Raw genomic sequence first — 15,700 nt, forward strand, 5'->3', positions numbered from 1 at the left:
CTTGAATCATAAAGTTATCTTCATTGTATTTTAGGAACCTCTTTGTACATCAGGCTGTCATTACTAAAGAACAGTATCTTGGTCATTCTAGTCCTCTTTAATTTTGATTATCTTGACAGCCCTGGAATGTATGGTTTTTTTCACTCTTCTTCATTCTTGGTGATCCATCGGAGAGTGTCTACTTTTGTTCTTTCTTTTTCATTCATGTTATCTTAACCCAATGAATTTCACCACTGTTACTGAAAATTGCTTCGTAGTTTTAAGAATCATAATCTTAAATATGTTGGGTCAAGTTGAAGGGGACAGGAACAAACTTGTTTAGCTTAATGTTGATTTTGCTTGAGAGGGATAGCTACACTAGTATCTTATTCTTCTAGTTCTGACAGTTACAGCCATCTTTACTTGTTTTATTGCTGATGTATTCAACATCAACCTAAATTGCTTGCTTTTGTTGAACAGATGTCTGCCTATGAATTTCAGAGCAGAAGACTTAGCCAGTGGAATCCTGCGAGAACGAGTAAAAGTTGGTGCAAGTTTGGCAGATGTAGATCCAATGATTCTTGACAAATCGGTAAATTTTGTTAAGACTTGTTCCTTTTTTATAATTATGCATTTAAGATAATGAAGATTAATCAGAAATCCTAATTGGCAGCTTTGTGAAAATCAGAGTTGAAGTGCATGCAAAATAAACTCTCAATGTGTTGCTGTTAACTAGTCTGTCTGTTCACCAAGTGTTGTCCATTCACCAATTTTGGGCCAGAAAGCACTTGCTTTTGGTCTGTGTGTAATTCTCTGGTGAAATGCATCATAAAGAAGCAAACAGATCATATTCACAATATATTTTTCTTCTGCTGGTTATCTCTAAACATAATTGCATTTCTGAAAGTCAGTGGATTCTTACTTGAATTTTTAAGTTTGGGAAAACTTTACTGCTTTAGTTACATACATTTTTGCTTATATGCTATGTTAAAAATAAGTTCTATTTTGGAAAGTTGTTGCTTTACATGTTTTGTGTTTTCTTAGGTGCGTTTTGATAGCATAGGTGGATTGAGCCACCATATCCATGCATTAAAGGAAATGGTAGTGTTTCCTCTTCTCTATCCAGAAATCTTTGAAAAATTCAAAATTCAGCCACCAAGGTAGGTGGTTTTATTCTTCGTTGCTGGGTTGTTTTTTTTTATTGCACCCCCCAAAAGTACTTAATAGGATAACATGTAGAAGACTGGTCCTTTCTCCGAAGAGCACACAAGGACAAAAGATGGATAGACAAGTGAGGATTATACTATACACCAGGATTAGAGAGGAAAGAAGACGTGGATTACAGAAATAGATGATCTCTTTTACTTGTAGGAGGCAGGTGTATCTTTGTGGTTTAATTAGAGAAATATTTTTTTGCAGGCTGCTGCAGAAGTGAACTTTTTTTTTTTCAATGAGGTGAAGGTTGGAGCTTTGACATTAATTTTGGAAGCATGTTTCCAGTCATAATCAGCAGCATGATGGCATGGAGACAATTCTGGAAAAAGAAGACAAAAGAGTTATTGAACTGGTGTTATTGACAGAGCAGGGTTGAGGGGACACTAGAAGAGACCAGATCAGAAAATTAATCAAGGCTGTGTGTGATACAGGGCCTTGAAACAAGGACAGTAAGTTTAATGCACAGTGGAATAGAGTCTGAGATATGACTGATGGCCAGATAAGTGTTGAAGCAATGGGCAAGAGATGATTTTGCCAGCAGGTTTTCAATGAACTTGAGGCAGCCAAGTCACACAAACTGTTTTTGTTACTAATTTTGTGCTGGTTTAGCCAAGTCCCAAAACAGACATCCTGCTATTGAAGGATTCAACTGGGTAGGGGAAACCAGTGGGAGGAACCAGTTGGAGAACATGACAATTTTTTGAATGATTAATTGCCTCTTGCCTGAGAGTCTTAAGTGAAAGACACTGTTCTGACTTAACCAAGTTGCAGAATAAAAAAATTAGCAGGTAGTATAAATGTTTTTCTGCGAATAGAACTTAATTGACAATGTTGTTGTACAAAGCAGACTGGAATCCCTAGCTGTATTGTTCCTGTCATGCTGGCATTAGTCAAAACTTATTTGTAAAGAAGAAAAGTGATCTCTTGAGGATATGAAAGGAGCATACATGCTTTATAAGAAGGCTATTAAAAATATTGAGGTTCATGTAAAAACAAAAATTAAAGAACCTCCCCCCCAATATGATTAAGCCAGCTGCATTCTTTTGTTTTTAGTGTAATGAAAATTGGTGGGTTTATTTAAAGTCAAATTGAATGTCAGTGTTTCTTTTATGGAAGCAATCTTTAAATAACATTTGTATTCTGGTTTTAATCCTTATGGACAGGCATTTGAGGAGCTTAAAAAGATATGTGGAAACTTTGTGAATTGGGAATTTAATTAAAGACTTTTTTAATTTTAAGAAACTAGCATTAGAATCTACTTCTGTGTAAGCAAATATCAGTGAACTAGCTCTGGTGTTTTTGCAGGTTTAACATTTGAAGTATCTACCTGATATAAAATAACCCTTTAGATTCTTAATATCCACCGGATTACTGTGTGCTGTACAAAGCAAATATGTAATAATTTGAAAGCATGAAACAAAACTTGCACGTTTCATGTTATGAAACATGTATGCGGAAACAAATTTAAATTCTGATGTAGCACAAAATTTTAAATGAGGAAGAAAAAACTAATAATACAAAATACAAGACTCAGCTTAATAGTTTTTCATTTCTTTTAGTTTGTGGCATCTTACAAAATCTAAGATCAACTTAAATGTGCCAAGTAATGATGAAAAGATTAGTCTTTTTTTTCTTCTCTGGGCTCCCTATCTTGAAGTTTTACAAGAGACATAAAATAAATTTTGTGACCATAATATTGATCCATTTATCTTCAGGGGCTGTTTGTTCTATGGTCCTCCTGGAACAGGTAAAACCTTGGTAGCTAGAGCTCTAGCTAATGAATGCAGTCAAGGAGACAAAAAGGTGGCTTTCTTTATGAGAAAAGGAGCAGATTGTCTCAGCAAGTGGGTTGGTGAATCTGAAAGGCAACTTCGTCTCCTCTTCGATCAGGTTAGAAGATGTTCAGATACTTTTGATATATTTTTTTTTCTGTATAATATTTTTCATTGCAATGTGTTTCATGCAGCCAAAATTGTCTTTGGATAAAAGGAAACTTTTATATAAGTTACAGTACAGGGGGAAGTATTTGCTAGAGTTTTAAATTTAGATGAAAATGTAGAGGAATAGTGATGAAATTGTATTGCATTGTATCTAGGTGTTATCAATCAGGATATATTAAAAAAACAATGTAAGAGGGAGCTTCCAGACCTGTCCAGGACTACTAGTAGCATAGTTGGCATGGTGATTGTGGGTAGAAATCGCAACAGAATGATTTGACCTGGTGTCTGGCTGGCATATTCAGGGCATATACTATAGTAAAAATTGATTTCAGAATTGTATCTTTGAGACTATGCTTCAGACACTTTTTAGTATGACCAATCCTTTACTCATTCGGCTAGAGAGGATGATAGAGTGGGGAGAGATTCAGGTAAAACAGTGGAATCCAATCTCTTGCACAAATGCAGGTTTCAGATATAGGTACTTAGTTTAAACAAATATAATACTGTAGAAAAATATGATGCTTCCTATAATTAAGAGACTTCGACTTGTAACTTCTTAATATTTTCCAGGTAAGGCTGTGATGGGGGGGAAAGACTTCAGACAGTAAGAGTTGCTAGTGGAAAATCAGGAAGTACCTTTTTTACTTAGTCTGGCTGCAAAGCAAAACAAAAAATTATGCCCTTCTTCATCACTTCAGAGCTTTTAAAAATATTTTGCTTTTTTTTACATTAGAAACATCAAGTCTGATCTTAAAACTTTCTATTCTTGGAGGATTTGCCATTCTTGTTAAAAATGGGAATATGGTATCACAGAAGGATGAAAGATGCAGCTTTCCCAGGTCCGGAAGGAGGACGTAGGGATGTTATTGGTTGTTCATATTCCTTCTCTCAGAAGTTCAGGGCTAGTGGCACTGAAACTCAGGTTTGTCTGATGTAAAGTCACATTCCAATTCCTCCAAAGTTTTCCCTAGTACTTGAGCAAGAAGAGAGAAATGTGGGCTTTCAGTGGGGATTTTCAAAAGTGATCAGCACTGGCATAGCTCCAGTATTAGGCCAATTCTGAGGGCTTTTGAAAATTTCACCCTGTATTTCTAATATAAAACACAAGCAGAAAACCAAATTGTGGAGGCTGTCTTCATGACTCATAGAAGAGCATTAAAGGCAAAAACAATGAACATAAGAATGGCCATACTGGGTCAGACCAAAGGTCCATCCAGCCCAGTATCCTGTCTACCGACAGTGGCCAATGCCAGGTGCCCCAGAGGGAGTGAACCTAACAGGTAAAGATCAAGTGATCTCTCTCCTGCCATCCATCTCCATCCTCTGACAAACAGAGGCGAGGGACACCATTCCTTACCCATCCTGGCTAATAGCCATTAATGGACTTAACCTCCATGAATTTATCCAGTTCTCTTTTAAACCCTGTTATAGTCCTAGCCTTCACAACCTCCTCAGGCAAGGAGTTCCACAGGTTGACTGTGTGCTGTGTGAAAAAGAACTTCCTTTTATTTGTTTTAAACCTGCTGCCCATTATTTCATTGGTGGCCCATAGTTCTTATATTATGGGAACAAGTAAATAACTTTTCCTTATTCACTTTCTCCACATGACTCATGATTTTATATACCTCTATCATATCCCCCCTTAGTCTCCTCTTTTCCAAGCTGAAAAATCCTAGCCTCTTTAATCTCTCCTCATATGGGACCCGTTCCAAACCCCTAATCATTTTAGTTGCCCTTTTCTGAACCTTTTCTAAAGACAGTATATCTTTTTTTGAGATGAGGGGACCACATCTGTATGTAGTATTCAAGATGTGGGCGTACCATGGATTTATTTAAGGGCAATAAGATATTCTCCGTCTTATTCTCTATCTCTTTTTAAATGACTCCTAACATCCCATCTGCTTTTTTGACTGCCGCTGCACACTGCGTGGATGTCTTCAGAGAACTATCCACGATGACTCCAAGATCTTTCTCCTGATTAGTTGTAGCTAAATTAGCCCCCATCATATTGTATGTATAGTTAGGGTTATTTTTCTCAATGTGCATTACTTTACATTTATCCCCATTAAATTTCATTTGCCATTTTGTTCCTCAATCACTTAGTTGTGTGAGATCTTTTTGAAGTTCTTCAGTCTGCTTTGGTCTTAACTATCTTGAGCAGTTTAGTATCAGCTACAAACTTTGCCACCTCAGTGTTTACCCCTTTCTCCAGATCATTTATGAATAAGTTGAATAGGATACGTCCTAGGACTGACCCTTGGGGAATGCCACTAGTTACCCCTCTCCATTCTGAAAATTTACCATTTATTCCTGCCCTTTGTTCCCTGTCTTTAACCACTTCTTCTCAATCCATGAAGGGATCCCAGGACAACTTAATTTACAAAAGAGCCTTTGGTGAGGGACCTTGTCAAAGGCTTTCTGGAAATCTAAGTACACTATGTCCACTGGATCCCCCTTGTCCACATGTTTGTTGACCCCCCTCAAAGAACTCTAATAGATTAGTAAGACATGATCTCCCTTTACAGAAGCCATGTTGACTTTTGCGCAACAATTTACATTCTTCTATGTGTCTGACAATTTTATTCTTTACTATTGTTTCAACTAATTTGCCCGGTACTGATGTTAGACTTGCCGGTCTGTAATTGCCAGGATCACCTCTAGAGCCCTCCTTAAATATTGGCATTACGTTAGCTATCTTCCAATCATTGGGTAGAGAAGCTGATTTAAAGGACAGGTTACAAACCATAGTTAATAATTCCGCAATTTCACATTTGAGTTCTTTCAGAACTCTTGAGTGAATGCCATCTAGTCCCAGTGACTTGTTACTGTTAAGTTTCTCAATTAATTCCAAAACCTCCTCTAGTGACACTTCAATCTGTGACAATTCCTCAGATTTGTCACCTACAAAAGACGCTCAGGCAAAGAATTCATTTAGTTTCTCTGAGATGACTTTATCGTCTAAGTGCTTCTTTTGTATCCCGATCGTCCAGGGGCCCCACTGGTTGTTTAGCAGGCTTCCTGCTTCTGATGTACTTAAAAAACATTTTGTTATTACCTTCTGAGTTTTTGACTAGCTGTTCTTCAAACTCCTTTTTGGCTTTTCTTATGACATTTTTACATTTAATTTGGCAGTGTTTATGCTCCTTTTTATTTACCTCACTAGGATTTGACTTCTACTTTTTAGAAGATGCCTTTTTATCTCTCACTGCTTCTTTTACATGGTTGTTAAGCCATGGTGGCTCTTTTTCAGTTCTTTTACTATGTTTTTTAATTTGGGGTATACATTTAAGTTGAGCCTCTATTATGGTGTCTTTGAAAAGAGTCCATGGAGCTTGCAGGGATTTCACACTAGTCACTGTACCTTTTTAATTTCTGTTTAAATAAGCTCATTTTTGCATAGTTCCCCTTTCTGAAATTAAATGCCACAATGATGGGCTGTTGAGGTGTTCTTCCCACCACAGGAATGTGAAATGTTATGTTGTTATGGTCACTATTTCCAAGTGGTCCTGTTATAGTTACCTCTTGGGCCAGATCCTGCACTCCACGCAGGACTAGATTGAGAGTTGCCTTGTGGGTTCCTGTACCAGCTGCTCCAAGAAGCAGTCATTTAAAGTATCGAGAAATTTTGTCTCTGCATTTCGTCCTCAGGTGACATGTGCCCAGTCAATATGGGGATAATTGAAATCCCCCACTATTATTGAGTTCTTTATTTTGATAGCCTCTCTAATCTCCCTTAGCATTTCATTGTCATTACTATCACTGTCCTGGTCTGGTGGTCGATAATAGATCCCTACTGTTATATTCTTATTTGAGCATGGAATTACTGTTGTGATAGATCCAGGCCAGTTGGGTACAGCAGAGTAGCAGAAGGCAGATATACTGGCCATTGAATTAAGTTTTCTGTTCCCTGACTGACCAGAGCAGGAGCTGATCCAGGCTAATGAGAACACCTGACTCCAATTAACCTGCAAAGAGTTAGGTGAGGCCATTAAGCTAATGTGACCACCCGACTCTAATTAAGGCCCCTCTAATACTATAAAAGGGCTCACTCCCAGTCAGGCAGAGGAGAGCCAGGGAGCCAGAGGAGAGGAAGTGCGGCTGAACGGCTGGTTAATGAAGACACCCTCAAGTCATTGGTAAGGGAGCCCTAAGGTAAGGGTGAAGAAGGGAGAAGCAGGAGAGCTGTGGGGAAGTGGCCCAGGGAAATGTAGCAACTCTGGCAGTGAAAGGTTGGCTGCCAACAGCTGCTACCATTAGGGTCCCTGGGCCGGAACTCAGAATAGAGGGCGGGCCCGGGTTCCCCCCAACCCACCACTACAGAAACACCTCCTGGGAGGGGAAAACAGGTCCCTATCAGGACAGGAGGCTAAACTGTTTTGGTATGAGGCCGTAGGAGCAACAGAGACTGTGGGAGTTATCTCACCAACCTCCTTGCTGGCTTACGATGAAAAGGGCTCAGTAGACTGTATCCCTGGCCCTAGAAAGAGAAGGGTTACATGGAGGGTTGCAGTGAGCCTCTGAAGCTAGCATAAACTGCCTGGAAGCGCAGGACCCACGGGGACAAGGTCGGAGCTCTGCCACACTATCCATAGAGATTCTATGGAACATGTGGATTTATTTAAGATTTTAATTTCATTTGATCTACATTTTCTTTCACATATAGTGCCCCCCTTTCCCTCGCACGACCTGTTCTATCCTTCCGATATATTTTGTACCCTGAAATGATTGTGTTCCATTGATTGTCCTCACTCCACCAGGTTTCTGTGATGCTATTATATCCATATCCTCCTTTAACACAAGGCACTCTAGTTCACCCATCTTATTATTTAGACTCCTAGCATTTGAACACAAGCACTTTAAAAACTTGTCACTGTTTATTTGTCTGCCCTTTTCTGATTTGTCAGATTCCTTGTGTGAATGTTTCTCATCTGATCTGGCCTATCCTTTATCCTCTTCCATCCTCTTCTCCTGACTATAAAACCTAGAGAATCTCTACCAATAGACTCTCCTCTAAGAGAAGTATCTGTCCGATCCACATGCGCCTCTGCAGCAATCTGCTTCCCCCCATCTCTTAGTTTAAAAACTTCTCTGCAACCTTTTTAATGTTAAGTGCCAGCAGTCTGGATCCACTTTGGTTTAGATGGAGCCCATCCTTCCTATATAGGCTCCCCCATCCCAAAAGTTTTCCCAGTTCATAATAAATCTAAACCCCAATGCTTTTTTTTCTTGCTTTTAATTTTCTCTCTGAATTCTGTTTTTTTTAAATGTAATGCTTAACTGTCAGGTAACTATGTTGGAAATACTCTTGCTCAAGTGGAGTCTATAAGTATATATTTTAGAAATGTTCGACTATTTGAAGAAAAAAAGTCAAAAGTACCCTTTCTTTACTTAAAGGCTGGCTGTAAAGCAAAACAAAAATTATTCCGTTTACTTATTTTCTTAGGGAGAAAAGGCCACATTCCTGGACATAAAATGCCCATTTCTGAACTTGTTTTTATATCTTTAGATTTGTAAAATCATAAGGAGCATCTACAAACACAGCAACTAACTAAAGCATGACAAGAAACTGATTTGTGTTTATTACACCTATAAAGTAATAGAAGAGTAATCTAGAGTGTCTAGTATAGGTTAAATAAATATTATGATTGCAAGAGTAATTGAGATACTGGAATTGAGGCTCAGAATCCAGCGTAAGAAAATGGGTTACAACATTAACAGAAACAGCTTTGTATGAGAGGAAGAGATGTATATCACAAGTTAAGTGAATGTATCTGGGGGTCATATTCTTGTTTTACAAGAATGTAGTTTAATCCCACAATGCCATTTTTTTTCTCCTGTGCTTCTTTGTCCCTTGATTTCATTGTTCTGATATTTTACCTCAGTATTATACCTTTTTCTTTGTTATGGGTATTTACTGCAATTTTATATTCTAAAAAACAAAACAAAAAAATAAAAAATAAACATTTAAAACAATTAAAAAATGTGATCTGCATTGCTCCAGGCATTGAGAATTCAGTCATCTAAAGACAGGATTTTCACATTAGGAATCAGTGCCACCCTCTTTGGGATTGTTCGAGAGTGCACTGTGGCACTGGTGCTATCTTCCTTAGTTAAAGGAAAATACAATCTAGCTTTTTTTGCTTTGTTTTAATATTACAACTTAGTTGTTAAACTTCAGATTTATTCTCAGGACTGGGTTTGAAAAAGCATCCCAGTGCAAGCTTTTAATGTACAGCCTGTGGAATTGATACCAGCACATAGTGAAGAGAATTTGTTTTTACTCCATTGCAGAAGGAATTTGAATTAACAGCTAATATCCATTCCTGTTTCTGTACACCAGGCATACTTGATGAGACCCTCTATAATCTTCTTTGATGAAATAGATGGTTTGGCCCCAGTTCGTTCTAGTAGACAAGACCAGATTCACAGGTAATGGTTTTTAATATACTACTGTGGATTATGTTTTTATTTTGGTAAATTTAAAGTAGCTTTTTTAAAAGCTTAATTTGGATTATTTCTTGGGTTAGATCCTTGCCTCTTCTCTGGCACTTTTACACCAAGTGAAAGAGCCAATATGGTGTAAAGGGTCACTAAAAGCTCATTTTATGACTAAGGAATGATTACTCCTGCCCCTGCAATGCCTTTTCAAGACCACCTTGCAAACCCTGTCAGCAGCAATACTGGATAATGCTATGACCCATAGGGCAGCCTAAGAAGGCTGGCCTAATTTAATAGGCCATCAGGGCTGTCTAAGTTATGTAGGAGACCTTGATAATATTTACAAAAAATTGTTTTTGAAAACTTTCTTCTAGCTCTATAGTGTCTACCCTACTTGCCCTCATGGATGGACTGGATAATAGAGGAGAAATTGTCGTAATTGGTGCTACAAACAGACTTGAATCTATAGACCCTGCACTCAGGAGACCTGGTCGTTTTGACAGGGAATTTCTTTTCAACTTGCCTGATCAAAAGGTAAAAGTTACAAAAGGATAATGTAAACATTTCTAGAGTGAAGTAAGTTGGTATCTCTGAAGATCCACATATTCAATACAGATCTCTATCAAATAGCATTTGGTATGTTTTCAAAATGGTAATAATTTGTCCATTGCTAGTCTTTTTTTTTTTTTCTTTTAGTGTGGTTTTTATTTATTTATTTTTAATTTGGAAACTAGAATTCTTTAGACATCTCAAAGGCACTTACCCTCTTTGAAAAACTCAGTTTATAGTACATTTAAAGTTTAAAAAATGTTTTAAAAGTCATTCAAGCAAAAAAAGGCATTTTAATGGCGCTCAGATAGGACATATATATTTTTTTCCTTTACTCTCACAACTCAAACAGCTCAGCTAAATTTGTTGACATTTCTCCAAAACAATCTATAACAGCAAACTGAGTAGACCCTCTTTCCTGTTGTCTCAGGTTTGTGGAAGACTGTCTCCAGGCAAACCATAGCAACAAAGTACAAATCTTCCTCTACCTCAGACTCCTCACTGGAAGTGTCAACTTTCATCTGAGAGTAAACATGAGAAATTTCATCACAAAATAAAACATTTTGAGAATTTAGCAAGTTGATAATACATAGCAATTTGCACAGTGTTATATCTTCAAAGTACTGTGCAAATATTAACACTTGACTAATTTTCTGATTCTATTATGGTTATGGTTTCGTCCATTTTGACAGAAGTAGCATGGAACTGGATGCAAAGCTTAGAATTCTTGAAATCTGCAAGAGCAAGTAATTGTGTTACAGTTTGCTAGTAGTGAGGGATTTTTAAAACTGTCTCTGTTGCTCCTCTGGGGCTCTTACACACAAGTGTTTAATATTTTACTAAACCATTCTAAGACACAGTTTCCAAATAGAATCAAATTGGAAAAATAGAAATGCCCACTAGCTAAACAAAGAGGATTCCTCAGTGCAAAAACTGCTAGCCACTTCCCCCTTTTTCTTTTAATTCCCTTGAAGTCTGTTTGCCAGCTCATAGTCTGGCCTAGTCTAGTGGCTCTCAACGTTTCCAGACTATTGTACCCCTTTCAGGAGTCTGATTTGTCTTGCGTATCCACAAGTTTCACCTCACTTAAAAACTACTTGCTTATAAAATCAAACATAAAAATACAAAAGTGTCACAGCACACTTATTGAAAAATTGTTTACTTTCTCATTTTACTATATAATTGTAAAATCAACTGGAATATAAATATTGTACTTACATTTTAGTGTATAATATTTAGAGCAGTATAAACAAGTCATATGAAATTTTAGTTTTAGTGACTTCACTAGTGCTTTTTATGTAGCCTGTTGTAAAACTAGACAACTATCTAGATTAGTTGTACCCCGGAAGACCTCTGAATACCCCCAGAGGTACACCTACCCCTGGTTGAAAACCACAGCCCTAGTCAGTGTGCTCTGTGCTGTGACATCATAGCTACTGTAATCTCACTGAAGTGTGGAGCTGGCCCAGAAAAGGGACAGGATAAAGCCCCATGCCCCACTTTTCCAAAGCCATGCAATGTATTTTTAGAAGTGAAAAATTGGAGACCTTAACTGATCCTTCTCTGGGCTGGCTTCATTCTCCACTGAAGCTCTTTGGTAGTTCTGCTCTGAGTGAGGGGCATCATAGTGGAGCTGGTGACTCATGACTTTTGGGGACTCAAGAGTAAAAAAGGTAAGCATTGGTGAATTAAGTTTTGAAAGCCCCTCTTCACTTAGTTAGTGGGGGCATCCATCACATGTTGAAGTACAGAAAACCATTTTGTTATTTGCAAATTACTTTAAAGTCATTTCAGTAATCCTAGCTGCAAACCTCCAGGCCTACAGATATATTGAAATTCTGCATGTCTGGAATGTAATAATACTGAATAGTGAAATAAATAAATACTGTGTTTGTGTATCAGCGCTTTCCTTTTTTTAAAAAAGGAAATGTATAAAAAAATCGACATTTATGCAACATTATAACTGTGAATTTAAGCACACACTCCAGGAAATTCAGAAGGGTTCCTACTGCAGTTGTAATTTGATCACATTACACTGTAAGCTGTGTGGCGAAAGGACTTCATCTTTGTATGGGTTTGTACAATGCCTAGCCCAGTGAAGCCCCAATCCATATTGAGGCTTCTGAGTGCTATGATAATATAAATAGATAACTATATATATATATGTGAAGAAATACATTTAGCTGTCTGCATCATAATGAAAATTGCACATGTACAAAACAGGAGTTGTTGTGATTGCAGTGTGAACATATTTTTACGCTTCTTAGTTCGAGTATTTTATATTCTCAACCACATGTTGCATTAATGTATCTTTGATATTGGATTTAATGTGTAGGCTGTTAAAATCAAGTTTGAATCTATTAGATTGGTTTCGTGTAATACTCATGGAATTTTTCTGTAATAATAAACTATCTTTTGTGACAAAGTTCCTCCTCTGCCTTGGTGGGTCCTTCGCTTATTGGCAGATTTTCTCGCCTCAGAACCTTCCTCCTGATGTCTGATATTGCTTGTATTTCTCAGTCTTCTAGTAGTATGCCTTCTCACTCTAAGCTTCTTGCTCCCAACTCCTCGCACGCATGCCACAAACTGAAGTGAGCTCCTTTTTAAACCCAGGTGCCCTGATTAACCTGCCTTAATTGATTCTAGCAGCTTCTTGATTGGCTGCAGGTGTTCTAATCAGCCTATCTGCCTTAAGTTTCCAGAAAGTTCCCGATTGTTCTGGAACCTTCCCTGTTACCTTACCCAGAGAAAAGGGACCTACTTAACCTGGGGCTAATATATCTGCCTTCTATCACTCCTATAGCCATCTGGCCCGACCCTGTCACATATTGTAAAAGATTAAGTACCGAGGCGTTTTATAATGGCAGAAAATCTTAATTGGAAGTATAGTGGTCGCCACTAAAAAGAGTCAGCACACACAGGTATTTCCTATGTCACAGAACTTTTCCTTTCCTCCTGAGAATTTGTGTTGTACCTTTCTACATGTTCTTGTGACATTGTATTGACACAATTAGGATAATTAATGACTCTTGAATATATGACCTAAGTGCTTGAAATATGTTGATTTATTGTTGACTGCTGATTTTGCTTACTAATGCTGAAATACTTACTTCTTTATCAGGCAAGAAAGCACATTTTACAAATTCATACCAGGGACTGGAACCCCAAACTGTCAGATCCTTTCCTGGGGGAGCTAGCTGAAAAATGTGTTGGTGAGTGGTACCATATTAGTGTTATCACTTTTAGATGCCTTTTCTTTCTATAAAACATTTTCTTAAAGCTTGTAAAGTATGTTGAACACTTGCTTCTGAAGTTCTGAACATGCGTCAGATGCTTTGTTTTTTTAATTTATTTTTCAATTTTATTTTTATTCAAACTTTTATACTTTCTACAACCCTTATTTGTAATCAGAAAAATCAGGCATGATTGTATCAGAGGGATTAATATACAGAATAAATACTCAATAACAGTTTGAAGGTAATAATGCAGTAGATAATGTTTTCCTGACATAACCTCCAATGTCCTTTTGTAGGACTAGTGCTGACAAAAATAAAAGCACCTGGGAAGCAGAATCTTTAGGTAAAGATTCCTTTGAAAACTTTACAGATGAGATTTGTTGGCACAGTTTTACTGCCTTATGTGGACAAAAATAAATTTCAGTAGTTTTTACTGAATCTCTGCCATGCTCTCTTCAGACAAAGACTCTCAAACTAGCCACTGGTCCTAAAGCTAAGATTATCCCCCCAGAGTCTACTAGTGCATAATATACCCATGTGGCAGGCACAGGGCAAAAAACTTTCTGTCCTATAGACTCAAGCAACATGAATATCTTAAATATACCGTTGGAGCACTCAGAGACCTGCTGTACTGAATGGGAGGATGGTTGTTCAAGCCAGCTGCTTAAAAGCAGGACAGAAATAAAAACAAATATTCATGTAGTGAGATTTTTAACGGGGAATAACCTTAAAATACACACCACAACCTCCTCACAACAATTTGTCATATAAAGATACATCCTTTGTCAACCACCTGCTTGGGCAAGCATTGAAGTTCTCAGAACAAGGATAATCTCAGATAACTGTTCATTGGGCTCCATCATCAAAGAAATAAGAACTTTAAATTGAGCATCGGTCCATTCAGTCAGCTACTGTACATCCGAATTATCCTCTTCATCCACAGGGACAACCATCTCCGAAGCAGCATCTCTCCGCTTTTGATCCACAAAGACCTCAACATCTTCTGGTGAGGAGAAAATATAACTATCCAGCAAACTCCAATTTAAGCTTTGCCGGGTATAAGACAGCATGTGCCAAACCCATTTAATGTAAATTCTGCTTGACTTTTTCAAAGGCCTGGTGCCACTTAATGGGAGAGGGAGGATATCTGGGAGAAAATCCAGTTTTGGTCCTTTGAAAGTTCACCATATTTCTGTCCACCATGAGAATACAATTACATATTTTAAGATGTTCAGACTACAAGGACAGTCTTTTGTAGGTTTTACTCCAAGACATTCCTGGTGCTCAAGTAAAATCAGTTGGTTCTGGGGGAAAATTTGTTAATTTTCCAGAACAAGAAATATCCCCAGAATCTGGTGTCACTGGTTCTTGCACCATTCTAATATTGTGCACTTGCGTTTCTCCTTTCTGTATCTTGGACTTTAATGTCTTCTAGCATTTCCAAGATCAGAACCTTGTGTCTACCATAAAAAGTGTCTCCACCAGTCAGAATAAGGCTAGGTTGTCTCACCTGCCCTGAGATTGCCTCATCATTTTTGTTCATGATGTCTCAAACATCTAACCTTTTATTCAAGCTTTCCAGATTCATTGGAGCCATGCAAACCTACCTCTTGGTCCCCTTTTCACACCGATGCAGTAGCTATTAATCTGCTCTTGTTCCCCTTGAGTGGACAAAGTTTTAAAAAAAACAAACGAACCACCGCCACCCAGTCTAGAGTCAACAGGCTTTTGGTACAGCATGATTTTACCTTTACCCTGTTTAGCGAACATGGCAACACCTACAAATAACTGAATCTTAATGAAGAAAACTACTGAAATGCTACAAATATAACTGACCTCTACTGAGAAGCAGTCATGAGAGTGGATACCTTGCTTGTTGATGTATACTTCCCACACAACTTTTTTTAAAAAATGACTGGGCTTATTTAATTATTAAAAAAATAAGACAAATACAACCAGGACTTGTAGGGCAATAGCAGGTTGTTTGATAAGGCTGGATTTTTGTCACAACTGCCCTGGATTTCATGAGTTGATGTCTTAAAAATGACGTGTGCCATTTGGAGATTTTTGTGTCTGGGTTTGTTAAATAGTTGAAAAAACCTCTTTGAGTGGTTTGAGAACTGCAATATTAAACCATGGGATGCATGTGAGATTAATAGGATGCAGCAGCTAAGGGGAGCACTGAAGTGGTGTAAAAGACCAGACCTTTGGAGTCTTAGTGGGAATTTTAAATTCCCAGAGTGGCCACAAGATGGGAAGCTGAAAAAGCCATGAGCACAGGAAAAACGTATGGTCTTCCTGCAGATAAGTGTGTGTGAGAGATGGGGGCAAACCAGCCTGAAG

At 37.9% G+C, this 15,700-nt stretch overlaps 1 protein-coding gene across 7 annotated transcripts in view; it reads left to right on the top strand.

Annotated features, from left to right (window-relative positions):
- Nucleotides 1–15,700, top strand: part of ATAD2B (ATPase family AAA domain containing 2B) — a 177,561-nt gene that overhangs the window by 59,445 nt on the left and 102,416 nt on the right. For all 7 annotated transcript variants that reach the window (XM_078852056.1, XM_073335846.2, XM_078852053.1 and 4 more), the window contains 6 exons: nt 460–571; nt 1,024–1,139; nt 2,910–3,084; nt 9,475–9,563; nt 9,947–10,106; nt 13,243–13,333. In XM_078852056.1, coding sequence (XP_078708182.1) covers nt 460–571; nt 1,024–1,139; nt 2,910–3,084; nt 9,475–9,563; nt 9,947–10,106; nt 13,243–13,333 — 743 coding nt within the window. The remainder of the gene's footprint in view (nt 1–459; nt 572–1,023; nt 1,140–2,909; nt 3,085–9,474; nt 9,564–9,946; nt 10,107–13,242; nt 13,334–15,700) is intronic.

Source organism: Lepidochelys kempii, chromosome 3, assembly GCF_965140285.1.
Source record: "Lepidochelys kempii isolate rLepKem1 chromosome 3, rLepKem1.hap1, whole genome shotgun sequence".
Taxonomy (NCBI): Eukaryota; Metazoa; Chordata; order Testudines; family Cheloniidae; genus Lepidochelys; species Lepidochelys kempii.